This window comes from Zea mays, chromosome 2 (assembly GCF_902167145.1).
Source record: "Zea mays cultivar B73 chromosome 2, Zm-B73-REFERENCE-NAM-5.0, whole genome shotgun sequence".
Classification (NCBI taxonomy): domain Eukaryota; kingdom Viridiplantae; phylum Streptophyta; class Magnoliopsida; order Poales; family Poaceae; genus Zea; species Zea mays.
In genome coordinates, this window is record NC_050097.1 from 20169490 (window position 1) to 20196728 (window position 27239).

Below are 27239 nucleotides of genomic sequence, written 5' to 3' on the forward strand. Positions count from 1 at the left end.
GTGCTCCTAGATCCAGTGGATGCTGTACAAGGAAGGGCGAGGAGAGATAGCGAGTGAAGGCGGCGGCCATGGAGGTACGGGGGGCACAATGGGGGAAGGCCGATGGCGCGTGGGCACGGCGGCCGCGAGATGCGGGGACGTCCGTAGGAGATTGAGGTGGGGTGCGAGGGAGGCCGCGCGGGCGTGGACAGGTTGGGGGGAGGGCGAGGGCGGAGCCATAGATGCCGCGGCGAGATTAGCGGGGGACGAAAACGGGGCCGCATGCGCGTGGTGATTAGCGGGGGGAGGGCGGAGCCACAGGGGTGTGGACGCCCTCCTTAGCATCTTAAGGAATAGTAAAGATTGCATATTAGTCGTCGCGGACGCTCTATTCATATTGACTCCTAGACAAAAGCACCCTAACAGCGTCCGCCAATCGCCAAACGGAGGAACGAGTGTCTGCCTTCCTCGACACCTCGACGGCCACCGCAGCAGGTTAGCATCTCTCCTCGCCGTTGTATCATGATCTTGGTTGCTCTACATCTTTGTACTAGGCGCTGGTCAGCGACATGGACGCCACCATCGCCCCAAGCTTTGCGTCGTGCAGCTGCGCCGAGTCACGCACCTCTTCGTGCTCTACCCGCTCGCCTGAGCCGTCCACAGCAACTCAAGGACACACCAAGACGTGGCTGCTCTACCGGTCTACCCATGCACCTGAGGCGCTCTACCCGCCAGGTTACTGATGAAATGGTTCACCAAGACGTGGTGGCTGCTCAGACACAATATGGACATGCTCAGGATTGTTGATGGTTACTAGAATGATTGAATGAAGACGATTATAAACTGTCCCCACTACTGTATGATTGCCAAGTAAAAGTGTGACGAAGGTTGTCGTCAATGTAAAATTGTCCTTCATATTAGGATATCTGGTGACCACATTTTTGTAGTAGTCCTTCTAGACAACTTCATCCACCAGTCCGCTAATAAGAACACTAAATTTAAACATCATTTTTTGCATTATGATAGTTTTGGTCAAATTTGCTGTCCACCTAAAAGTTGCATTATCTTATTATATGTCATTTTCACTTGTGTCACCATAAGAATTCTTGAGGTTGTTGGTGAGTCCATTCCTATGAAGGCAACATATTTCATGACATACATAATGGTTGATGGCTGGTCTGGTATAGCAGCTGAAGTTATTCGGTTGAAATCATTAGGCCTATTCCATGTAAAGAATGCGTTCTTGGTCAGAACGAAGCACGACCGTGAGCAGGCCATGGATAATGGAAGCCTGGATTTTTTACAACAGACTCGATGCGAAGGCAGGGGAGGGCAATATGGTCACGCAAGGATAAGTACCATTAGAAAGGAGATGAATTTAAGAATACCATATGGGAGAAGACTGTTAAAAGGAGTACTATTAGGGCTAGTTTGAAAACTCTATAAGCGTGTTTGGATTTCAGGTTTGGTCGCTTCTGAAGCCATCTAAACCTATATCTGATCTTCCGTTGATATTTGGTTTGCATCATAGAAGGATATCATCCATCATCACCATGTTTTGTTTGTAAGCCAATATACGGGATCAATCCATTCCGTATGAAATCACCAGACGGACTGCTGTCCGATCAAGTCATGCCGAATCAGTTTATCTGTGAAACCAAACGCCCTGTATTTTTTGAAGTGATTACTATTTTCTCAAAGAAAATTAGTTTATTTTCTCTTAGAAAAATAAGAATTTCTTGTGAAAAAAACTCTTCTCATCCTCCCGTTGGTACTGTACATTCTCTTCCTCGACTCCTCGTTCTCCCCTCTCCTAGTCTTTGGCGCGTAGTGGCGAACTGGAGAGGTGTACAATCGTCCGGCGATCCGGACTTCGATTGGTTCTCTGCTGTTGGTAAGGAACTCCTACTTGCCTTGGGCGGATTGTTCCACGACCCAGTCTTGCTCCACAGGATATTTTCTTTGCTGCGACCAATCAATTCGAAATCTTTCCTACTCGGCCGGATACTCCGATCCACCCAGTTTGTTGCGTGCTGGAGCTCTAGTAACAGTTTATTTTCCAATAAATTTGGGGGTTTCAACTGAGCCTGCTCTCCCGTGCTATCTTCAATCGCTCCGCACTAATAACACTATACAGAATTGATTGTCTGTGCTAGGTCTGATGGGAAGTAAAGACGGCACCGGTGACATATCGGAAGCCCAAGGCTATGCTGCCGACATTGATTCCATCAGGGAGGCGCAGGCCCGCATTGCGCCGTACGTTCACAGGACGCCCGTTATGTCGTCGACGTCCATCGATGCCATGGTGGGGAAGAAGCTCTTCTTCAAGTGCGAGTGCTTCCAGAAAGCGTGAGGGTTACTGACCGATGTGTTTTTCGGTTCTGGGATGCTCTATAATTGGTACAGTACTTATTGTTTGAGTGGGGAAATGTTGAGTTTTGTTGTGTAGGGGCGCATTCAAGATCCGAGGTGCTTCGAATTCGATATTCGCACTTGACGATGAGCAGGTATCAAAGGGCGTTGTGACACATAGCAGGTTTGGTGCTAGCTTCATTTTTTTTCCCTGCGTTTTTCTAGATGCGACATCAGTAGAACAGAAAGGTATGATATGATGGATGGTTTATTCGCAGTGGGAACCATGCCGCTGCTGTGGCTTTGGCTGCAAAGCTGCGTGGCATACCTGCGCACATTGTCATTCCAAGAAATGCACCAGCGTGTAAGGTTGAAAATGTTAAGCGCTACGGTGGTCATATTATTTGGAGCGATGCCAGCATTGAATCGAGAGAATATGTTTGTAAAAGAGTCCAGGAGGAGACCGGCGCTGTTCTTATTCATCCCTTCAATAGTAAATACACTATCAGGTGTGTTTTGGACTTTTGGTCATGAAAAAGAATCTTTTTTGTTTAGCTCTTCTGTTACATGAATATCATATTCATTCCCCAATAGATGCATCTGATATGTAATGTTATTATTTATCTATTTTATTTCACAATTGCTTAGACAGTGCTTCTGATAATGTTAAGTGGATTTAGTGTGTAACTTGACTCTATTTCCCTGTTTAATTCTTAAATCCTAAGCAACTGTCTTCTAGTGCAAGAGAAGTCAGTCCAGCATTTGGAACTGATAGTATGTTTTTTTTGGTGATCACTATGATTTGGAAGCAACACACCCGAAATGGCTTCGTTAGCAATTTACTGAAGGACAGAGCATGTAGATTTAGCAGTCAGTTCAACTTTCTGGGGTCCTGTATCCTCCCTGGAATATTGAGGATCAGTGAACCACGGATGTCCATGTACGAAGAATTTCACTCAGATGTTTACTTCAGTGCTGATGGGTTCTTCTAGTGAAATGGTTAAAAAATGATATGGAGTTACTTGATAGTTGATACTGATGTTAGCACATCAACCACTTTTGTATTTTGCTTGTTCGGCCATTTGTTGTAAATGAATACCATTTTTTGTTTTTAGACAAAAGTAAGACCCTGCTTGTATAGAAGATTACAGAATTCAGGAGAAATGTGGGTTGGGAAATGAAAGAACTTAGAGCATAAGTTTGTGGGGGCAACCAGGCACAAAAGGATGCAAAATGACATTAAATAAAAAGGCCGCTTAACCTGTTGATAGAGTGATGTAAAATATTAACCAAAAAACACAAACTACTCTATCATGTGAAACATTTTTGTATCAACCCACTCTCTCATTTTGCTTTATTGCGTTGCTGATATTTGCTCTTAATGCATGGTGTTTTGTGTTGGTTTTCCAGTGGTCAGGGTACAGTATCCCTTGAACTTTTGGAGCAAGTCCCTGAAATTGACACAATAATTGTTCCCATTAGTGGTATGTACTGCATGAACTCCTTTGTGATGTAAACGATATAATTTCATTTTTGAACTTTCATAAATATTTTTTTTTATTGAACTGTAGGTGGTGGTTTAATTTCTGGTGTGGCCCTTGCTGCAAAGGCCATAAACCCTTCGATACGCATTCTAGCAGCAGAACCAAAAGGTGCTGATGATTCTGCTCAGTCTAAGGCTGCTGGAAAGATCATCACATTGCCTTCCACAAACACCATTGCTGATGGACTACGAGCTTTTCTTGGAGACCTGACATGGTAAAGCAATTTGCATAGAACAGATATGCAAAATCCTTTTTGCTTGCTTTGTTGAGTTCTTTTGAGCCTTTCTAAAATGTTCTCCTTGTTTCTTGGTACGTTGGTGAAAAGGCTGGATAATTCGTTTGACCAGAAGGTTTCTTGAGTTAATTTCCTGAACTTATTTGCAACACTGCCAACACTCAATCTTAGGTTGTTTGGGTAGAACTTCCAGTTACACTGAGAATTATGATACTGGGAGTGAAAGGAGCATAGTATTTAATCTACACCAACAAGGGATGCACATAGTCTTTAACCCTTTAAACACGTGCACCCACAGCTCCACCACACAAAAGGTGCTTTCGCTTAGAAGGATTCTATTTAATTGCAAGTTTCTGAAGCAATACCCTAGAGAACTTCTAATATGTTACATTTGATCTCTGTATTTTAGGCCTGTGGTGCGTGACTTGGTGGACGATGTTATCGTTGTGGATGACACTGCCATTGTGGACGCCATGAAAATGTGCTATGAGATCCTGAAGGTGGCTGTTGAGCCCAGTGGCGCAATTGGCCTGGCCGCAGCACTGTCCGACGAGTTTAAGCAAAGCTCTGCTTGGCACGAGAGCAGCAAGATAGGGATAATTGTTTCTGGAGGGAATGTTGACCTTGGCACTCTCTGGCAGTCTATGTACAAACACTGATTGGAGAGAGTAGGACCGATGATATTGCCCTTGAATTTCAAACGTGATAGTTTTAGACAAGTCGTTTGTAAACTTGGAATAGTTCGTTGTAAACATCACTTATTACCTGTTTTTTTATCAATGGGTTATTCAGTTGCAGCCACATCGATCACTGAAACCGAAGGCTGGGGCAGCAGTTTTTCCTTCCAAATGTTCTTCAAATCGATTCCCCTTTTTCCTTCCAAATATTGTCTAGCTTTAAATAAATACAATTCTTTTGTCACGGAAGATTATGAGTTTGTTAAGGACATAAAAATCGCTTTAGTTTTTCAGTGTAAGGTCACAAGAAGATGTGGCAAAAGAACAGTAAAGGCTACTTTGGGAACCTTATTTTTTTCTAAAAGATTTTTATTTTTTCAAAAGAAATTAGTTCATGTTTTCTTGGGAAAATAAAAAATCCTTAGAAAAATAGAGTTCTCAGACTAGCCTTAAGTATGGTCATGAGTCAGTTTCTGATAAACTTCCTGCATCTCTGGCCTCGATTTGGGGGAAGGTTGCAGGCATGCAAGTGCTACTTGGACAAGCAGAGAAATCTCGTGCCTCTCCGCTAATGTTGGCGATGATGGACGCTTGTCCAAAGTCTCCGTTGCAAGCTGGTGATGCTGTCCTTGCAGTGAATTATTGGACCGCAGCTCAGTAGGGTATCTCCCCATCACTATCTCCAGCAGAACCACACCGAAGCTGTAGACATCGCATTTCGTCGTCACCGCTGGCGTGTGTGAAAGCTCTACAGCGTTGCACAGATAACAGCATTAGAGTGAAAATGAAGAATAATATGCTTGGTAAAATAAATCAAGCTGCATGTATACCTGGAGCTATATAACCGTATGTTCCTGCTAGTTCGCTCCAGTTTGACGAATCAGGTCTTACGATCTTTGATATGCCGAAGTCTGAAACGTAAGCCTTAAATTCTGTGTCAAGCAAGACTCGTGGTGTAAGTAATACAGAGCTTGAGCAACGTCCCTTGCAATGGCGACTCGTCTCTCCCAGCCCAGCTCCCCTGCGATCTCCACGTTTTCCAAGGACGCGCGAAGGCTCCCTCTATCGACATAATCGTACACTAAAAATCTGTACCTTGGGTGGGAGCAAAACCCATATAGCTTGACAATGCTTCGGTGCCTGATCCTTGTCAGCACATCGATTTCACCCGTGAATCTCTCCTCATCACTGACAACACAACCTTCTCCAGTTTCATGGAGCTTTTTCACTGCAACCAGTCTGCCCCCTTGTAGCTGAACTCTGTAGACGGTTCCACACCCGCCTGACCCAACAACGTACCTCTCGCTGAAGTTTTCTGTCGCCCGAACGATGTCCTCAAATGCTAGTCTTCCATCAAAATTCCACACCGAAAACACATCACCTCTACCAGCTGTGGTCGTCGTTGTTGCCTGCTTGTGTGGTTTATCGCTTCTGCGGATGATCACAATGATTCCAAAAAGAACGGTGAGCATGCACAAGGGAACAGAAATGGTCGTTGCAACCAAGATGCGAGTCCTCCTCCTTCGACTGTTGTGGTGGTACCCTATTGTTGGAGGTGAAGAGCATGCTGGAAGCCCGGTGAGATTTCCGCAGAGGCCATTGTTGTGGAGGAACCATGTTACTGGTGACGAGGCATTTGAAAACAGCCGCCCCGTTGGAAGAGGGCCTTCCAAGTCGTTGTATGTGACGTCAAGGGTTGACAAGCTAGCCATGCTGGAGAAGGAGGAAGGTATGCTGCCACTGAAGTTGTTGTGGGAGAGGTTTAAGAGCTCCAACATCACCAGGTTCCCAAGCTGCGGCGGTAGCTCACCCGTGAGTTCGTTGCTGCTGACATCCAACACAATCTGCAGCTTCCACAGGCTTCCAAGGGTTACCGGCAGATGCCCGGTCAACCTGTTGCCATTGATCCGCAAGAACAGCAGCTGAGTGCAGCTGCCAAGCTCCTGCGGTATCGGCCCACTAAGGCTGTTCAGCTGTATATCAAGGTACTGTAAGCTGCTCATCCGACCGAATTCAGGCGGGATGTTGCCTGAGAATTGGTTCTGTGACAAGCTGAGCGAGTACAGGTTGGTCAGATTGCTTAACTCTGGCGGTATGCTGCCGGTCATGTTGTTGTCGTGGAGAAGCAGTTCCTCCAGCTTCACTAGCCTTGATAGCTCAGGCGGCAAGCTTCCGGTCACCATGTTGCTGGCCACGTCGAAGATGGTCAGGTTGATGCTCGAGGCCCAGCTCTCTGCTGACAGGCGTCCATGGAGGCTGTTTCTCTCCAGGTTCGCAAAGAAAAGGTGCGGGTATGGCCCCAGACCTGATACGTCTCCTGAGAGTTGGTTGGAAGCCACGTCAAGTATATGCAGGCTCCTGCATGTCTCGATGTCTCTGGGAATAGGGCCGGTGAACATGTTCAAGGAGACAGTGAACTGTATGAGGTTCCCCTGATTGCAGAACCCAGAGGGCAAGTCTCCCGAGAAAGAGTTATTGGCAAGATCGAGCACTTCCAGCTTGCTAAGGTTTGAAAACCCTAGAGGCAGAGGACCGGAGAGCTTGTTGCTGAAGATCTGGAGCATGTTCAGATTCGTGAGGCCGGTGAGAGTTTCAGGGACTGGACCTGAAATGAGATTCTCGGCTAAATGCAGCGTCTGCAGGCCCGCCAAAGCGCCAATTTCAGCTGGGACTGAGCCTGCCAGCTCGTTCTCGTACATCCAGATTTCGTAGAGTGCGCTAAGGTTCCCCAGGCTCGGTGGGATACGGCCTACGAGCTGGTTCCTACTGAGCTGGAGACTCTGCAGCTCAACAAGGTTGCCGAGAGTGGACGGAATGGGACCTGATAGCTGGTTGTCGTAAAGGCGCAGGAGGCTTAGCTTGGTCAGGTTGCCAAGGCTTTCCGGTATCCGGCCGCTCAGTAAGTCGCCACTTAGCTGCAAATACTCTAGGCTGGTGAGCTTGCTGAGCTCCTCCGGGATGGACCCTATGAGCGAGGTTTTGTGGATGGTAAGCTGAACTAGCCTAGTTAGGTTGCCAATGGACGCAGGGATGGTTCCTGTGAGGTTGTTCAGGGAGAGCAACAGCACGGTCAGGCTTCCCATGCTGCCCATCTCCCGTGGTACGTGCCCATGGAGCCTGTTGCCGGTGAGGTCAAGGTGGGAGAGCTCCGGTAATGAGGCGATGGACCGAGGGATCTCACCGCGAAGGCTGTTGTAGCTGAGGTCGATGTATCGGAGGAACGGGAGCGCCGAGAAGTTGAGCGCACCGAGGCGCCCGTCGACACCGGCGTTCGGCAGGTCGATGCGGACCACCGCCTGAGGCGTGGCGCGGCGACCACGGTGCGCCACGGCGCCGCAAACAACGCCCGTCCAGTTGCTGCTGCACGGGCTGGTCCCGGCCCGCCATGAATCCAGCGACGCTGAGCTGCTCCGTAGGGTGGACTTCCACTGGAGGAGGGCCGCTTGCTGGGACCCTAGATGCACACCTCCAGTGGAGCTGGAGGCGTTGGCGAGCAGGCATGGCTGGAACATGGCCAGAGTAATAATTAGCGCTAACACACCCATGTAGAAAAGAGCATGCACGGATCGAACAGAACGTATCTACCGGGAACTCCGACTAAGAACCCGACAACTGGTCATGCTAAATCTAGATTCTAGAATAGGTCACAATGGGGATTTCATGTCACTGTTTCCAAAAATACCACATCAGATTTATGGATGAATGAAATACCCTCTCTCAATAGAGAGTTTCATCTCACTATTTCATATGTCAACATACTTCTTAAATGCTGCATATAAATAACCAATAGGATTTACTCAATTATATGAAGATGAAACAAAACACTCTCAGTGGAGGTTTCACACAGTTTCTAAGATCTTGGAAACGAGTTAACATGATTTCATCCCCATGAAACTCCATGAAACTCTTCCTTCTTAAATGATGTGACATGTCATCAAAATAGCTGATGTGGCAGGCTAATTAATACATGAAACACCCCATGAAACCTCCATTGTGAATAGCCTTAGCACATCAGCTATTTTGATGACATGTCACATCATTTAAGAAGGAAGAGTTTCATGGAGTTTCATGGGGATGAAATCATGTTAACTCGTTTCCAAGATCTTGGAAACTGTGTGAAACCTCCACTGAGAGTGTTTTGTTTCATCTTCATATAATTGAGTAAATCCTATTGGTTATTTATATACAGCATTTAAGAAGTATGTTGACATATGAAATAGTGAGATGAAACTCTCTATTGAGAGAGGGTATTTCATTCATCCATAAATCTGATGTGGCATTTTTGGAAACAGTGACATGAAATCCCCATTGTGAATAGCCTAACAGGCTGCACCCTCAAGTCAAAGAAGATCGCTCTCAAAGACAAATTTGTATAAGGCCCAACAACCGGAGTAAGAAAATGTTGACTCAAGATCAATGGAATTAATCTCCACTACTAACAGGCTCCTTTATTTTTTTCCCCCAATATTTGCTCTCAGAGTGTCACCTTTAAGGGCTAGTTTGGAACTCGATTTTTCCAAGTGATTTTTATTTTCCCAATAAAAAATAAGCTAATTTACTTTGGATTCTAAACTAGCCCTAAATACAAATCCTACCGTACTAAACCAGCACATTTCGCTTATAAATTACTCTATGTCCCAAATTAAAATTTATTTTAGATAATTAGTGAATTCATATAATGTATATGTTTTATATATGTGTATAGATTCATCGTCATTCATTTAAATATAGACATAAAAACAAGAGAATAAGAGCTAAAACAAATACTAATTAATATAACATTTGTACCTTCACAAATATATTTATTTTGAAGTTATATTACACAATAACCAATCTAGTGACACTACACACCAATACACCATAGATATTATACTTCTTATATAGAAACAGCAAATATAAAACGGTTCAACTTTCAAAGAAACGATATGTGTAGTTCTACCGGTAGCATATTATTGAATTGGTGTGAAGTGTAAACCTGACGAACTAAATGACTAAAACTGCCAAGTGGGTACGTAGATATTACATGATGGCTTTGACTTTCAATGCACTCCACGTCTTTATTTGACTACTAGGTGGATGTCCGTCCGTAGCAACGGGAACATATAATAACATAATAACTTATATATAAAATGTGTCTTATATTGTTATAAAAAAATGTTTCATAATCCATTTGTAATCCTAACCATACATAAATTTTGTTATTTTAATTTAGTTGTTTCACTACTACATTGTAACCATCGGTATTATGCAGACTTCGATATATGCCACGATTTGTATGGTCTCATCATTGAAAAGCACGTGCCACACCTGCCGGTATTAGTTCCCTCGTACATTGTCAGTCATCAGGTACACACCACCATACACGCTTGCTTAAACAAAAAAAAGTCAAGTGTATGTGTTTGCGGAGAGAATTAAAGGCAGACCAGCATAAAAGCTACCCCGATGATGGCGAGTGGTCATTGTTGTTGGTCCTCATCTGTGTCACCTCTGGCGCCAAGATGACGCCATAGTCATTGATATAGTAGTCGTTGGACGCGCACGACATGGCGAGTACCGATGACTCTTGGCTAGGCTGCCAAACGAAGTGCACCCCGAGCTCATCAGCGAGGTAGTACATGTTGGTTTATGAAAATGACTCACAATATTGTTATAAGAAAATGTTTCATAATCTATTTGTAATCCTAGCCATACATAAATTTTGTTATTTTAATTTAGCTGTTTCACTACTACATTGCAACCATCGGTATTATGCAGACTTCGATATATGCCACGATTTGCATGGTCTCATCATTGAAGAGCACGTGCCACACCTGTCGGCATTAGTTCCCTCGTACATTGTCAGCCATCAGGTACGCAACACCATACACACTTGCTTAAACAAAAAAGGCAAGTGTATGTGTTTGTGAAGAGGATTAAAGGCAGGCCGGCATAAAAGCTACCCCGATGATGGCGAGTGGTCATTGCTGTCGGTCCTCCTTTGTGTCACCTCTGGCGCCAAGATGACACCATAGTCCTTGATATAGTAGTCGTCGGACGCGCACGACATGGCGAGTACCGATGACTCTTGGCTGGGCTGCCAAACAAAGTGCACCCCGGGCTCATCAGCGAGGTAGTACACCTAGCCATTGCACCACCGGATGTGTTACTCCTCTACATACATCTTGTTCGAGGACACTCACACAACATCAGCAACGGTCGTCGTCCCAGCGTACAAGAATTCATGGCCGATCAGTAGTGACTTACGTGGCAGGTTGAGTTTCAGGTGGATGATGAGCTGGACATCGTGACGGCGCCGTTGTGAAAGGGAAATGTGCCCTTGGGCAATTTCTAAGTATTTTCGTGATTAAGTGCCCAACACAAATGGTTTAAGTGTTAAATTGTGCCAAAGACTCAAGAAGTGAAAATCAAGGTACAAGGTATGATTCTGTACTTAGTACATTGATTTTTGTGTACTAACATATTTGTCTAAGTGCTAGAATCAGAGAAAATACAAAAGGAAAAAAGACTTGGCTGGAGCAGCCAAGACTCTGCGCAGTCTGGGTGCACCGGACTGTCAGGTGGTGCACCGGACAGTGTCCGGTGCGCCAGGCTGGCGTCTGGTCAACTGGCCGCTCTCGGGAATTCGTCGGCGGCGTACGGCTAAAATTCACCGGACTGTCCGGTGGTGCACCAGACTGTCCGGTGAGCCAACGTTCGGCCGCGCAATCCGCGCGTGACGCGTGGCCGAGCCAACGGCCTGATGGGGGCACCGGACTGTCCGCTGTGCACCGGACAGTGTCCGGTGCGCCAACGGCTCCAAGTCTTCAACGGTCGGTTGCACCAATTTAGGAAGGCTATCTGCACCGGACAGTGAACAGGGGATGTCCGGTGGTGCACCGGACTGTCCGGTGCACCACCTGACTGAAGGCAAAAATTGCCTTCCAAGAATGCCTCCAACGGCTCCTAGCTGCCTTGGGGCTATAAAAGGGACCCCTAGGCGCATGGAGGAGTCATCCAAGCATACTTTGAGCATTCTTAATCATTCACACTCCGTCTTTGCGCACTCGATTGACTTTCTTAGTGATTTGAGCTCTGTTCTAGTGGTGAACTTTGTGCTATTCATTTGAGCTCAAGTCTTGGCTATATGTGTGCGTATTGCTGCGGTTTTGTGTGTGTTGCTTCCCTCCCTTACTCTAGTGCTTTCACTTTGATCCTTATTGTAAGGGCGAGAGACTCCAAGTTGTGGAGATTCCTCGCAAACGGGAAAGAGTAAAGAAAGAAGAACACCGTGGTATTCAAGTTGATCATTGGATCACTTGAGAGGAGTTGAGTGCAACTCTCGTCCATTGGGACGCCACAACGTGGAGTAGGCAAGTGTTATACTTGGCCGAACCACGGGATAAATCATCGTATCTCTTGTGCTTGTTCTCACTGTGACTATTGTGTTTCACAAGAGCTCGGTCCTTAGCCACTTGTTTTCATTGCGCTAACACTTAATCAAGTTTTGTGGCTTTAAGTTTTAAGTTTTTACAGGATCACCTATTCACCCCCCCTCTAGGTTCTCTCAATTGGTATCGGAGTCGTTCTCTTCACGAAGGGACTAATCGCCCGAAGAGATGGATCCTATGGGAAAGGGGATGGTGATCAATGACAAGGAGAAGGAGTCCTTCCTCAATGAGCCAAAAGATGACAAGCCCACTGACTCAGGCTCAAGTCATAAGAAGAAGGATAGGAAGAAGAAGAGGCACATCAAGAAAATAGTCTACTACGACATCGACGAGTCCTCTTCTTCCCAAAGAGACGACGACGACAAGAAAAAGAAAACGGTCAACTCAAATTTTTCTTTTGATTATTCTCGTATTCCGCAAAATTCCAATGCTCATTTGCTTTCCATTCCTCTTGGTAAACCTCCACACTTTGATGGAGAGGACTACGGATTTTGGAGTCACAAAATGCGTAGCCACTTGTTCTCTCTTCATCCAAGTATATGGGAGATAGTAGAAAATGGAATGCAATTTGATAGTACGGATAATCCCATGTTTATCAATGAACAAATTCACAAGCTACCACTGTTCTTTTAGCATCCTTGTGCAGGGAAGAGTATCATAAGGTGGGAGGCTTGGATAATGCCAAGCAAATTTGGGACACCCTCAAGATCTCACATGAGGGGAACGACGCCACCATGATCACCAAGATGGAGTTGGTGGAAGGCGAACTAGGAAGGTTCGCAATGATCAAGGGGGAGGAGCCAACTCAAACGTACAACAGGCTCAAGACCCTGGTCAACAAAATCAGGAGCTATGGAAGCACGAGATGGACGGACCACGATGCCGTCCGGCTTATGCTAAGGTCCTTCACTGTCCTTGATCCTCATCTTGTAAACTCTATCCGTGAAAATCCTAGGTACACCAAGATGACGCCCGAGGAAATACTCAGAAAGTTTGTAAGCGGACGAATGATGATCAAGGAGGCAAGATATGTTGATGAGGCGTTGAATGGCCCAATGCCGATCCACGAGCCTCAAACCGTTGCTCTCAAAGCAACAAGCAGCAAGGAGGGGCTACCTAGCAAGGTGGCGCAAGTTGAGGCGGCCAGGCTAAATGAAGATGAAATGGCCCTCATTTCAAGCGCTTCAAGACGGCGCTAAAAGGACGCAAGGAACATCCCAACAAAAGCAAGACAAAGGGAAAACGCTCCTGCTTCAAGTGTGGTAAGACTGGTCACTTTATTGCTAACTGTCCCGATAATGATAGGGACCAGGGACAAGAAAAGAGTGGGAAGAGAGAGAACAAGAAGGTTTACAAGAAGGCTAAAGTCGAGGCACACCTTGGTAAAGAGTGGGACTCGGATTGTTCGTCGTCCGACTCCGACGACGAAGGACTCGCCGCCTCAGCCTTCAACAAGTCGTCGCTCTTCCCCAACGAGCATCATACTTGTCTAATGGCAAAGGAAAAGAAGGTAAACACTAGAGAAACTCCTAAGTACATAATGGATCTACCACTGTCTTTCATGCTTGCAATACTAAGTTTGTTCTTTCATGTAAAAATGAAAAAGTGATTGCTAAAAAGGTGGGGGTCAAATGCAAGGGAGACAAGACTTGCATTTGGGTCCCTAAGGCTATTGTAACTAACCTTGTAGGACCCAACAAGAGTTGGGTACCTAAAACCCAAGCCTAATTTGCCTTGCAGGTTTATGCATCCGGGGGCTCAAGTTGGATTATCGACAGCGGATGCACAAACCACATGACGGGGGAGAAGAAGATGTTCACCTCCTACGTCAAGAACAAAGATTCCCAGGATTCAATCATATTCGGTGACGGGAATCAAGGCAAGGTTAAAGGACTAGGAAAGATAGCTATTTCATCTGAGCATTCATATCTAATGTGTTTTTAGTTGAATCGCTCGGGTATAACTTGCTGTCCGTGAGTCAATTATGTAATATGGGTTACAATTGCTTATTTACAAATGTAGATGTGTCTGTCTTTAGAAGGAGTGACTGTTCATTAGCTTTTAAGGGTGTACTAGACGGAAAACTCTATTTAGTTGATTTTTCGAAGGAGGAGGCCGATCTAGATGCATGCTTAATCGATAAGACTAGCATGGGCTGGTTGTGGCATCGCCGTCTAGCACATGTGGGGATGAAGAACCTTCACAAGCTTCTAAAGGGAGAACATGTGTTAGGTCTAACAAATGTAACTTTCGAAAAAGATAGACCTTGTTGAAAGGGAATTAGGCTTACACCTAGTTCCTAAATAATTTTGGTGGTTGAAATGCCCAACACAAATTATTGGACTAACTAGTTTGCCCAAGTTTGTAGATTATACAGGTGTAAAAGGTTCACCCTCAGCCAATAAAAACACCAAGTTTTGGATTCAATAAAGGAGCAAAGGGGCAACCGAAGGCACCCCTGGTCTGGCGCACCGGACTGTCCGGTGTGCCACCGGACAGTGAACAGTACCTGTCCGGTGCACCAGGGGACTCAGACTCAAACTCGCCACCTTCGGGAATTTCCAGGGCGACTCGGCTATAATTCACCGGACTGTCCGGTGTACACCGGACAGTGTCCGGTGCGCCAAGGGAGGTCGGCCTCAGGAACTCGCCAGCTTCGGGAAAAGCCAATGACTCGTCCACTAAAAATCACCGGACTGTCCGGTGCGACTCCGGTGCAACGGCTATCTCCGCGCCAACGGCTCTCTGCCGCGCAATAAATGCGCGCTCTGCGCGCGCAGATGGCAGGCGTGCCCATACTGGCACACCGGACAGCAAACAGTACATGTCCGGTGTGCACCGGACACCCAGGCGGGCCCACAAGTCAGAAGCTCCAACGGTCAGAATCCAACGGCAGTGATGACGTGGCAGGGGGCACCGGACTGTCCGGTGTGCACCGGACTGTCCGGTGCGCCATCGAACAGACAGCCTTCCAACGGCCACTTTTGGTGGTTGGGGCTATAAATACCCCAACCACCCCACCATTCATTGCATCCAAGTCTTCTACTTCTCAACTACTACAAGAGCTCTAGCATTCAATTCTAGACACACTAAAGAGATCAAATCCTCTCCAATTCCACACAAAGCCCTAGTGACTAGTGAGAGTGATTTGCCGTGTTCATTTGAGCTCTTGCACTTGGATTGCTTCTTTTCTTTCTCACTTGTTCTTGAGATCACAACTCCATTGTAATCAAGGCAAGAGGCACCAATTGTGTGGTGGCCCTTGCGGGGAAGTTTTGTTCCCGGCTTTGATTTGAGAAGAGAAGCTCACTCGGTCCGAGGGACCGTTTGAGAGAGGGAAGGGTTGAAAGAGACCCGGCCTTTGTGGCCTCCTCAACGGGGAGTAGGTTTGCAAGAACCGAACCTCGGTAAAACAAATCTCCGTGTCTCACTTGCTTATTCGCTTGGGATTTGTTTTGTGCCCTCTCTCGCGGACTCGTTTATATTTCTAACGCTAACCCGACTTGTAGTTGTGTTTATATTTGTAAATTTCAGTTTCGCCCTATTCACCCCCCCTCTAGGCGACTTTCAATTGGTATCAGAGCCCGGTGCTTCATTAGAGCATAACCGCTCGAAGTGATGTCGGGAGATCACGCCAAGAAGGAGATGGAGACCGGCGAAAAGCCCACTACAAGCCAAGGGAGCACTTCATCGGAAGAGTCCCGCACCAAGAGAAAGGAGAAGAAGAAGATCTCCTCCAACAAAGGGAAGGAGAAGAAATCTTCTTCTCATCACAAAGAGAAGAAGGAAAAATCTTCTTCCCACAAGCCACATCGGAGCGGTGACAAGCACAAGAGGATGAGGAAGGTGGTCTACTACGAGACCGACACTTCATCACCTTCCACCTCCGGCTCCGACGCGGCATCCGTCACTTCTAAGCGCCAAGAGCGCAAGAAGTATAGTAAGATTCCCCTACGCTACCCTCGCATTTCAAAGCATACACCTTTACTTTCCGTCCCATTAGGCAAACCACCAACTTTTGATGGTGAAGATTATGCTAGGTGGAGCGATTTAATGCGATTTCATCTAACCTCGCTCCACAAAGGTATATGGGATGTTGTTGAGTTTGGTGCGCAGGTACCGTCAGTAGGGGATCAAGACTATGATGAGGATGAGGTGGCCCAAATCGAGCACTTCAACTCACAAGCCACAACAATACTCCTCGCCTCACTAAGTAGAGAGGAATATAACAAAGTACAAGGGTTGAAGAACGCCAAGGAGGTTTGGGATGTACTCAAAACCGCGCACGAGGGAGACGAGCTCACCAAGATCACCAAGCGGGAAACGATCGAGGGGGAGCTCGGACGGTTCCGGCTTCACAAAGGGGAGGAGCCACAACACATGTACAACCGGCTCAAGACTTTGGTGAACCAAGTGCGCAACCTCGGGAGCAAGAAGTGGGACGACCACGAAGTGGTAAATGTTATTTTAAGATCTCTCATTTTTCTTAATCCCACTCAAGTTCAATTGATTCGTGGTAATCCTAGATATACTAAAATGACCCCCGAGGAAGTTATCGGGCATTTTGTAAGTTTTGAGTGCATGATAGAAGGCTCGAGGAAAATCAACGAGCTTGGAGACCCATCCGAAGCCCAACCCGTTGCATTCAAGGCAACGGAGGAGAAGAAGGAGGAGTCTACACCAAGTAGACAACCAATAGACGCCTCCAAGCTCGACAATGAGGAAATGGCGCTCGTCATCAAGAGCTTCCGCCAAATCCTAAAGCAAAGGAGGGGGAAAGACTACAAGTCCCGCTCCAAGAAGGTTTGCTACAAGTGTGGTAAGCCCGGTCATTTTATTGCTAAATGTCCTATATCAAGTGATAGTGACCGAGGCGACGACAAGAAGGGGAGAAGAAAGGAGAAGAAGAGGTACTACAAGAAGAAGGGCGGCGATGCCCATGTTTGTCGCGAGTGGGACTCCGACGAAAGCTCAAGCGACTCCTCCGACGACGAGGACGCCGCCAACATCGCCGTCACCAAGGGACTCCTCTTCCCCAACGTCGGCCACAAGTGCCTCATGGCAAAGGACGGCAAAAAGAAGGTTAAATCTAAATCCTCCACTAAATATGAATCCTCTAGTGATGACAATGCTAGTGATGAGGAAGATAATTTGCGTTCCCTTTTTGCCAACCTTAACATAGCTCAAAAGGAAAAATTGAATGAATTGGTTAGTGCTATTCATGAAAAGGATGACCTTTTGGATTCCCAAGAGGATTGTCTAATTAAAGAAAACAAAAAACATGTTAAGGTTAAAAAGGCTTATGCTCTTGAAATTGAGAAATGTGAAAAATTATCTAGTGAGCTAAGCACTTGTCGTGAGATGATTGACAACCTTAGAAATGAAAATGCTATTTTAAATGCTAAGGTTGATTCACATGTTTGTAATGTTTCAATTCCCAATCTTAGAGATGATAATGTTGACTTGCTTGCTAAGATTGATGAATTAAATGTATCTCTTGCTAGCCTTAGATTAGAGAATGAAAATTTAATTGCTAAGGCTAAAGATTTTGATGTTTGCAAAGTTACAATTTCCAATCTTAAAGATAAAAATGATATTCTTCATGCTAAGATTGTGGAACTTGATTCTTGCAAACCCTCTACATCTACCATTGAGCATGTCACTATTTGTGCTAGATGTAGAGATATTGATGTTAATGCTATTCATGATCACATAATCTTGATTAAGCAACAAAATGATCATATAGCTAAACTTGATGCTAAAATTGCCGAGCACAACTTAGAAAATGAGAAATTTAAATTTGCTCGTAGCATGCTTTATAATGGGAGACGCCCTGGCATTAAGGATGGCATTGGCTTCCAAAGGGGAGACAATGTCAAAATTAGTGCCCCTCCTAAAAGATTGTCAAATTTTGTTAAGGGCAAGGCTCCCATGCCTCAGGATAACGAGGGTTACATTTTATACCCTGCCGGTTATCCCGAGGACAAAATTAGGAAAATTCATTCTAGGAAGTCTCACTCTGGCCCTAATCATGCTTTTATGTATAAGGGTGAGACATCTAGCTCTAGGCAACCAACCCGTGCCAAGTTGCCTAGAAAGAAAACTCCTAATGCATCAAATGATCATGCCATTTCATTTAAAACTTTTGATGCTTCTTATGTGCTTACTAACAAATCCGGCAAAGTAGTTGCCAAGTTTGTTGGGGGCAAACACAAGGGTTCCAAGACTTGTGTTTGGGTACCCAAAGTTCTTGTGTCTAATGCCAAAGGACCCAAAACCGTTTGGGTACCTAAAGTCAAGAACTAAAATTGTTTTGTAGGTTTATGCATCCGGGGGCTCAAGTTGGATACTCGACAGCGGGTGCACAAACCACATGACCGGGGAGAAAAGGATGTTCTCCTCATATGAGAAAAACCAAGATCCCCAACGAGCTATCACATTCGGGGATGGAAATCAAGGTTTGGTCAAAGGACTTGGTAAAATTGCTATATCTCCTGACCATTCTATTTCCAATGTTTTTCTTGTTGATTCTTTAGATTACAACTTGCTTTCTGTTTCTCAATTATGTCAAATGGGCTACAACTGTCTATTCACTGATATAGGTGTCACTGTCTTTAGAAGAAGTGATGATTCAATAGCATTTAAGGGTGTGTTAGAGGGTCAGCTATACTTAGTAGATTTTGATAGAGCTGAGCTCGACACATGCTTAATTGCTAAGACTAACATGGGTTGGCTCTGGCACCGCCGACTAGCCCATGTTGGGATGAAGAATCTTCATAAGCTTCTAAAGGGAGAGCACATTTTAGGATTAACAAATGTTCATTTTGAGAAAGACAGGATTTGTAGCGCATGCCAAGCAGGGAAGCAAGTTGGCACTCATCATCCACACAAAAACATAATGACGACTGACAGGCCACTGGAGCTCCTACACATGGATCTATTCGGCCCGATCGCTTACATAAGCATCAGCGGGAGTAAGTACTGTCTAGTTATTGTGGATGATTATTCTCGCTTCACTTGGGTATTCTTTTTGCAGGAAAAATCTCAAACCCAAGAGACCTTAAAGGGATTCTTGAGACGGGCTCAAAATGAGTTCGGCTTAAGGATCAAGAAAATAAGAAGCGACAACGGGACGGAGTTCAAGAACTCTCAAATTGAAAGCTTTCTTGAGGAAGAGGGCATCAAGCATGAGTTCTCTTCTCCCTACACTCCACAACAAAATGGTGTAGTGGAGAGAAAGAATAGAACTCTATTGGACATGGCAAGGACCATGCTTGATGAGTACAAGACTTCGGATCGGTTTTGGGCGGAGGCAGTCAACACCGCTTGCTACGCCATCAACCGGTTATATCTACACCGAATCCTCAAGAAGACATCATATGAACTCCTAACCAGTAAAAAGCCCAACATTTCATATTTTAGAGTCTTTGGTAGCAAATGCTTTATTCTTGTTAAAAGAGGTAGAAAATCTAAATTTGCTCCTAAGACTGTAGAAGGCTTTTTACTTGGTTATGACTCAAACACAAGGGCATATAGGGTCTTTAACAAGTCCACTGGACTAGTTGAAGTCTCATGTGACGTTGTGTTTGATGAAACTAACGGCTCTCAAGTAGAGCAAGTTGATCTTGATGAGATAGGTGAAGAACAGGCTCCATGCATAGCGCTAAGGAACATGTCCATTGGGGATGTGTGTCCTAAGGAATCCGAAGAGCCTCCAAAAGCACAAGATCAACCATCCTCCTCCACGCAAGCATCTCCACCAACTCAAAATGAGGATGAAACTCAAGTTGATGAAGTAGAAGATCAAGCAAATGAGCCACCTCAAGATATTGGCAATGATCAAGGGGGAGATGCAAATGAGGAAGACAAGGAGGAAGAGGAACAAAGGCCGCCACACCCAAGAGTCCACCAAGCAATCCAACGAGATCACCCCGTCGACACCATCCTCGGCGACATTCATAAGGGGGTAACCACTCGATCTCGTGTTGCACATTTTTGTGAACATTACTCTTTTGTTTCCTCTATTGAGCCACACAGGGTAGAGGAAGCACTTCAAGATTCGGATTGGGTGGTGGCGATGCAAGAGGAGCTCAACAACTTCACTAGAAATGAGGTATGGCATTTGGTTCCACGTCCTAACCAAAATGTTGTAGGAACCAAATGGGTCTTCCGCAACAAGCAAGATGAGCATGGTGTGGTGACAAGGAATAAAGCTCGACTCGTGGTCAAAGGGTATTCACAAGTCGAAGGTTTGGATTTCGGTGAAACCTATGCACCCGTAGCTAGGCTTGAGTCAATTCGCATATTATTGGCCTATGCTACTTACCATGGCTTTAAGCTTTATCAAATGGACGTGAAAAGTGCCTTCCTCAACGGACCAATCAAGGAAGAGGTCTATGTTGAGCAACCTCCCGGCTTTGAAGACAGTAAGTATCCTAACCATGTTTATAAGCTCTCTAAGGCGCTTTATGGGCTCAAGCAAGCCCCAAGAGCATGGTATGAATGCCTTAGAGATTTCCTTATTGCTAATGGCTTCAAAGTCGGTAAAGCCGATCCTACACTCTTTACTAAAACTCTTGAAAATGACTTATTTGTATGCCAAATTTATGTTGATGATATTATATTTGGGTCTACTAACGAGTCTACTTGTGAAGAGTTTAGTAGGATTATGACACAGAAATTCGAGATGTCTATGATGGGGGAGTTGAAGTATTTCTTAGGATTCCAAGTGAAGCAACTCCAAGAGGGCACCTTCATTAGCCAAACGAAGTATACTCAAGACATTCTAAACAAGTTTGGGATGAAGGATGCCAAGCCCATCAAGACACCCATGGGAACCAATGGGCATCTCGACCTCGACACGGGAGGTAAGTCCGTGGATCAAAAGGTATACCGGTCGATGATTGGTTCATTGCTTTATTTATGTGCATCTCGACCGGACATTATGCTTTCCGTATGCATGTGTGCAAGATTCCAAGCCGACCCTAAGGAAGCTCACCTTACGGTCGTAAAACGAATCTTGAGATATCTGGCTTATACTCCTAAGTTTGGGCTTTGGTATCCTAAGGGATCCACATTTAATTTGATTGGTTATTCGGATGCCGATTGGGCGGGGTGCAAAATCAATAGGAAGAGCACATCGGGGACTTGCCAGTTCTTGGGAAGATCCTTGGTGTCTTGGGCTTCAAAGAAGCAAAATTCGGTCGCTCTTTCCACCGCCGAAGCCGAGTACATTGTCGCAGGCCATTGTTGCGCGCAATTACTTTGGATGAGGCAAACCCTGCGGGACTACGGTTACAAATTAACCAAAGTCCCTTTGCTATGTGATAATGAGAGTGCAATCAAAATGGCCGACAATCCCGTCGAGCATAGCCGCACTAAGCACATAGCCATTCGGTATCACTTTTTAAGGGATCACCAACAAAAGGGAGATATCGAGATTTCATACATTAATACTAAAGATCAATTAGCCGATATCTTTACCAAGCCTCTTGATGAACAATCGTTTAACAAACTTAGGCATGAGCTAAATATTCTTGATTCTAGGAATTTCTTTTGTTAACTTGCACTCATAACTCATATGTATACCTTTGATCATCTCTCTTTCATATGCTATGACTAATGTGTTTTCAAGTCTATTTCAAACCAAGTCATAGGTGTATTGAAAGGAATTGGAGTCTTCGGCGAAGACAAAGGCTTCCACTACGTAACTCATACTTCGCCATCACTCCAAGCAATTCTCTATCCTTGGGGGATAAATGAGCCCAAGGCAAAAGGACCGTACTTCATCTTTGGTATAATCTTAACTCATTTATTTTTAACCAAAGAGGGAGAATGTAACTTCGCGGGCTCTAATGATTCCGTTTTTGGCGATTCATGCCAAAAAGGGGGAGAAAGGAGCCCAAAGCAAAAGGACCGCACCACCACCAATTTCAAAAACTTAGTACTTTCCAAAAGTATTTTTCAATTGGTATCCTATTGTGTTCAAAAGGGGGAGAAAGTAGTATTTCAAAATGATATATCAAAACCCTCTTGAACACTAAGAGGAGTATCCCATTTAGGGGGAGTTTTGTTTAGTCAAAGGAAACGCATTTGAAACAAGGGGACAAAATTTTAAATCTTGAAAATGCTTTGCAAAATCTTATTCATTTACCTTTGACTATTTGCAAAAGAACTTTGAAATGATTTACAAAAGAGTTTGCAAAAACAAAACTTGTGGTGCAAACGTGGTCCAAAATGCTAAATAAAGAAAGAAACATTCCATGCATATCTTGTAAGTATTTATATTGGCTCAATTCCAAGCAACCTTTACACTTATGTTATGTAAACTAGTTCAATTATGCACTTCTATATTTGCTTTGGTTTGTGTTGGCATCAATCACCAAAAAGGGGGAGATTGAAAGGGAATTAGGCTTACACCTAGTTCCTAAATAATTTTGGTGGTTGAAATGCCCAACACAAATTATTGGACTAACTAGTTTGCCCAAGTTTGTAGATTATACAGGTGTAAAAGGTTCACCCTCAGCCAATAAAAACACCAAGTTTTGGATTCAATAAAGGAGCAAAGGGGCAACCGAAGGCACCCCTGGTCTAGCGCACCTGACTGTCCGGTGTGCCACCGGACAGTGAACAGTACCTGTCCGGTGCACCAGGGGACTCAGACTCAAACTCGCCACCTTCGGGAATTTCCAGGGCGACTCGGCTATAATTCACCGGACTGTCCGGTGTACACCGGACAGTGTCCGGTGCGCCAAGGGAGGTCGGCCTCAGGAACTCGCCAGCTTCGGGAAAAGCCAATGACTCGTCCACTAAAAATCACCGGACTGTCCGGTGCGACTCCGGTGCAACGGCTATCTCCGCGCCAACGGCTCTCTGCCGCGCAATAAATGCGCGCTCTGCGCGCGCAGATGGCAGGCGTGCCCATACTGGCACACCGGACAGCAAACAGTACATGTCCGGTGTGCACCGGACACCCAGGCGGGCCCACAAGTCAGAAGCTCCAACGGTCAGAATCCAACGGCAGTGATGACGTGGCAGGGGGCACCGGACTGTCCGGTGTGCACCGGACTGTCCGGTGCGCCATCGAACAGACAGCCTTCCAACGGCCACTTTTGGTGGTTGGGGCTATAAATACCCCAACCACCCCACCATTCATTGCATCCAAGTCTTCTACTTCTCAACTACTACAAGAGCTCTAGCATTCAATTCTAGACACACTAAAGAGATCAAATCCTCTCCAATTCCACACAAAGCCCTAGTGACTAGTGAGAGTGATTTGCCGTGTTCATTTGAGCTCTTGCACTTGGATTGCTTCTTTTCTTTCTCACTTGTTCTTGAGATCACAACTCCATTGTAATCAAGGCAAGAGGCACCAATTGTGTGGTGGCCCTTGCGGGGAAGTTTTGTTCCCGGCTTTGATTTGAGAAGAGAAGCTCACTCGGTCCGAGGGACCGTTTGAGAGAGGGAAGGGTTGAAAGAGACCCGGCCTTTGTGGCCTCCTCAACGGGGAGTAGGTTTGCAAGAACCGAACCTCGGTAAAACAAATCTCCGTGTCTCACTTGCTTATTCGCTTGGGATTTGTTTTGTGCCCTCTCTCGCGGACTCGTTTATATTTCTAACGCTAACCCGGCTTGTAGTTGTGTTTATATTTGTAAATTTCAGTTTCGCCCTATTCACCCCCCCCCTCTAGGCGACTTTCACTTGTGCAGCTTGTCAAGCAGGTAAATAGGTGGGAAGTACTCATCATAGCAAAAATGTGATGACCACATCAAGACCTTTGGAGTTGCTTCATATGGACCTCTTTGGACCCATCGCCTACCTCAGCATCGGGGGAAGTAAGTATGGTCTTGTTATAGTTGATGATTTTCCCGCTTCACTTGGGTATTCTTTTTGCAGGATAAATCAGAAACCCAAGGGACCCTTAAGCGCTTCCTAAGAAGAGCTCAAAACAAATTTGAGCTTAAGCTGAAAAAGATAAGAAGCGACAACGGGTCCGAATTCAAGAATCTTGAAGTGGAAGAGTACCTTGAGGAGGAAGGTGTCAAGCACGAGTTCTCCGCTCCCTACACACCACAACAAAACGGTGTGGTAGAGAGGAAGAACAGGACACTTTTAGACATGGCGAGGACGATGCTTGGTGAATTCAAGACGGCCGAACGGTTTTGGATGGAAGCTGTGAACACGGCTTGCCACGCCATAAACCGGGTCTACCTTCATCGCCTCCTCAAGAAGACGTCGTACGAACTACTAACCGGTAACAAACCCAACGTGTCATACTTTCGTGTATTTGGGAGTAAATGCTACATTCTAGTGAAGAAAGGTAGGAATTCCAAATTTGCTCCCAAAGCTGTAGAAGGGTTTTTGTTAGGTTATGACTCAAATACAAAGGCGTATAGAGTCTTCAACAAATCATCGGGTTTGGTTGAAGTCTCTAGCGATGTTGTATTTGATGAGACTAATGGCTCTCCAAGAGAGCAAGTTGATCTTGATGATGTAGATGATGAAGATGTTCCAACGGCCGCAATACGCACCATGGCAATTGGGGATGTGCGACCACAGGAACACAAAGAGCAGGATCAACCTTCTTCTTCAACAATGGTCACCCCCAACTCAAGATGATGAACAGGTTCATCAAGAAGAGGCGTGTGATCAAGGGGAGCACAAGAAGAACAAGTTGAGGAGGAAGAAGCACCTCAGGCCCCTCCAACTCAAGTCCGAGCAATGATTCAAAGAAATCATCCCGTCGACCAGATATTGGGTGATATAAGCAAGGGAGTAACTACTCGCTCTAGATTAGCTAATTTTTGTGAGCATTACTCTTTTGTCTCTTCTATTGAGCCTTTTAGGGTAGAAGAGGCCTTGCTAGATCCGGACTGGGTGTTGGCCATGCAGGAAGAGCTTAATAACTTCAAGTGAAATGAAGTTTGGACACTGGTACCACGTCCCAAGCAAAACGTTGTGGGAACCAAGTGGGTGTTCCGCAACAAACAGGACGAGCACGGGGTGGTGACAAGGAACAAGGCTAAACTTATGGCAAAAGGTTATGCCCAAGTCACACGTTTGGACTTTGAGGAGACTTTTGCTCCTGTGGCTAGGCTAGAGTCTATTCGCATTTTGTTAGCATATGCCGCTCACCATTCTTTTAGGTTGTTCCAAATGGATGTGAAGAGCGCTTTCCTCAACGGGCCAATCAAGGAGGAGGTGTACGTGGAGCAACCCCCTGGCTTTGAGGATGAACGGTACCCCGATCACGTGTGTAAGCTCTTTAAGGCGCTCTATGGACTTAAGCAAGCCCCAAGAGCATGGTATGAATGCCTTAGAGACTTTCTAATTTCTAATGCTTTCAAGGTTGGGAAAGCCGATCCAACTTTATTCACTAAGACTTGTGATGGTGACTTATTTGTATGCCAAATTTATGTCGATGACATAATATTTGGTTCTACTAACCAAAAGTCTTGTGAAGAGTTTAGCAGGGTGATGACTCAAAAGTTTGAGATGTCAATGATGGGCGAGTTAAACTACTTCCTTGGGTTCCAAGTGAAGCAACTCAAGGACGACACCTTCATCTCCCAAATGAAGTACACACAAGACTTGCTCAAGCGATTCGGAATGAAGGACGCCAAGCCCGCAAAGACTCCAATGGGAACCGACGGACATGTCGACCTCAACAAAGGAGGTAAGTCCGTTGATCAAAAGGCATACCGGTCTATGATAGGTTCCTCGCTTTACTTATGTGCTAGTAGACCGGATATTATGCTAAGCGTATGCATGTGTGCTAGATTTCAATCTGACCCAAGGGATTGTCACCTTGTGGCCGTTAAGCGAATTCTTAGATATGTAGTTGCTACGCCTTGCTTCGGGATCTGGTATCCAAAGGGGTCAACCTTTGACTTAATTGGATATTCAGACTCCGATTATGCTGGATGCAAGGTTGATAGGAAGAGTACATCAGGGACGTGCCAATTCCTAGGAAGGTCCCTGGTGTCTTGGAGTTCTAAGAAACAAACTTCTGTTGCCCTATCCACCGCTGAGGCCGAGTATGTTGCCGCAGGACTGAAAGGGAAATAGGCTTACACCTTTTCCTAAATTGATTTTGGTGGTTGAATTGCCCAACACAAATAATTGGACTAACTAGTTTGCTCTAGTCTATAAGTTTTACAGGTGCCAAAGGTTCACAACAAGCCAATAAAAAGACCAAAGATGGGTTCAAATAAAGAGAGCTAAAAGACATCCCAAAGGCACCCTGGTCTGGCGCACCGGACAGTGTCCGGTGCACCAGGGAACTCGAAGCTGAACTTGCCACCTTCGGGAAAATGGGAGGCCGCTCCGCTATAATTCACCGGACTGTCCGGTGTGCCAGCGGAGCAACGACTAATTCGCGCCAACGGTTGACTGCAAACGCATTCAATGCGCTACAGTGTGCGCCAGAGTCAGAGCAGCGCCAGACGGTGCACCGGACAGTCTACAGGACCTGTCCGGTGCACCACCGGACAGCTCAGAGGCCCCACCAGTCAGAGCTCCAACGGTCGAACCCTAACGGCCGAGTGACGTGGTTGGCGCACCGGACTGTCCGGTGCGCCATTCGACAAACAGCCTCCCAACGGCCACTTTTGGTGGTTGGGGCTATAAATACCCCACCCACCCCACATTCAATTGCATCCAAGTTTTCCAACTTCCTACACCTTACAAGAGCTATAGCATTCAATACTAGACACACCAAAGAGATCAAATCCTCTCCCAAGTCCATAGTTCATTCCAAATCAAATAGTGACTAGTGAGAGAGTGACTTATGTTCATTTGAGCTCTTGCGCTTGGATTGCTTCTTTTTCTCATTCTTTCTTGTGATCAACTCAATTGTAACCGAGGCAAGAGACACCAATTGTGTGGTGATCCTTGCGGGGACTTTGTGTCCCGTTTGATTGAGAAGAGAAGCTCACTCGGTCTAAGTGACCATTTGAGAGAGGGAAAGGGTTGAAAGAGACCCGGTCTTTGTGACCACCTCAACGGGGAGTAGGTTTGCAAGAAC

At 45.6% G+C, this 27239-nt stretch overlaps 2 protein-coding genes across 4 annotated transcripts; one reads left to right on the forward strand and one right to left on the reverse strand.

The window, feature by feature from the left end:
* The first annotated feature begins 1596 nt into the window (after positions 1 to 1596).
* LOC100216615 (Serine racemase) lies at positions 1597 to 4911 on the forward strand. 3 transcript variants are annotated; one of them, XM_008669099.4, is made up of 7 exons: positions 1597 to 1873; positions 2136 to 2328; positions 2429 to 2515; positions 2610 to 2840; positions 3742 to 3815; positions 3903 to 4089; positions 4520 to 4911. In XM_008669099.4, exons 1-7 carry the CDS (start codon positions 1612 to 1614, stop codon positions 4767 to 4769), a joined length of 1284 nt encoding a protein of 427 aa, XP_008667321.2. In that variant the 5' UTR covers positions 1597 to 1611; the 3' UTR covers positions 4770 to 4911. The 3 variants fall into 3 exon arrangements, with proteins under 3 accessions (XP_008667321.2, NP_001136500.1, XP_035820468.1); NM_001143028.1 differs by having other exon boundaries at positions 1753 to 1873; positions 2117 to 2328; positions 4520 to 4910; XM_035964575.1 differs by lacking the exon at positions 1597 to 1873 and adding an exon at positions 1882 to 2023 and having other exon boundaries at positions 2117 to 2328.
* On the reverse strand, positions 4827 to 8382 carry LOC103646094 (MDIS1-interacting receptor like kinase 2). Its single transcript, XM_020548188.2, has 2 exons — positions 5618 to 8382; positions 4827 to 5535 (listed from the first exon to the last, which is right to left on the reverse strand). The coding sequence occupies exon 1, from the start codon at positions 8330 to 8332 to the stop codon at positions 5675 to 5677; it is 2658 nt and encodes an 885-aa protein (XP_020403777.1). The 5' UTR covers positions 8333 to 8382; the 3' UTR covers positions 4827 to 5535; positions 5618 to 5674.
* Positions 8383 to 27239: the final 18857 nt, after the last annotated feature.

What these genes read in the sequence shown, in the direction of transcription:
- LOC100216615 (XM_008669099.4), top strand. Translation starts at nt 1,612, where the DNA reads ATGCCGAATCAGTTTATCTGTGAAACCAAACGCCCTGTATTTTTTGAA. An exon ending in AATAGTAAATACACTATCAG is followed by an intron (nt 2,841 to 3,741) that starts GTGTGTTTTGGA and finishes TTGGTTTTCCAG; the next exon opens with TGGTCAGGGTACAGTATCCC. An exon ending in TTTCTTGGAGACCTGACATG is followed by an intron (nt 4,090 to 4,519) that starts GTAAAGCAATTT and finishes TCTGTATTTTAG; the next exon opens with GCCTGTGGTGCGTGACTTGG.
- LOC103646094 (XM_020548188.2), bottom strand. Translation starts at nt 8,332, where the DNA reads ATGGGTGTGTTAGCGCTAATTATTACTCTGGCCATGTTCCAGCCATGC.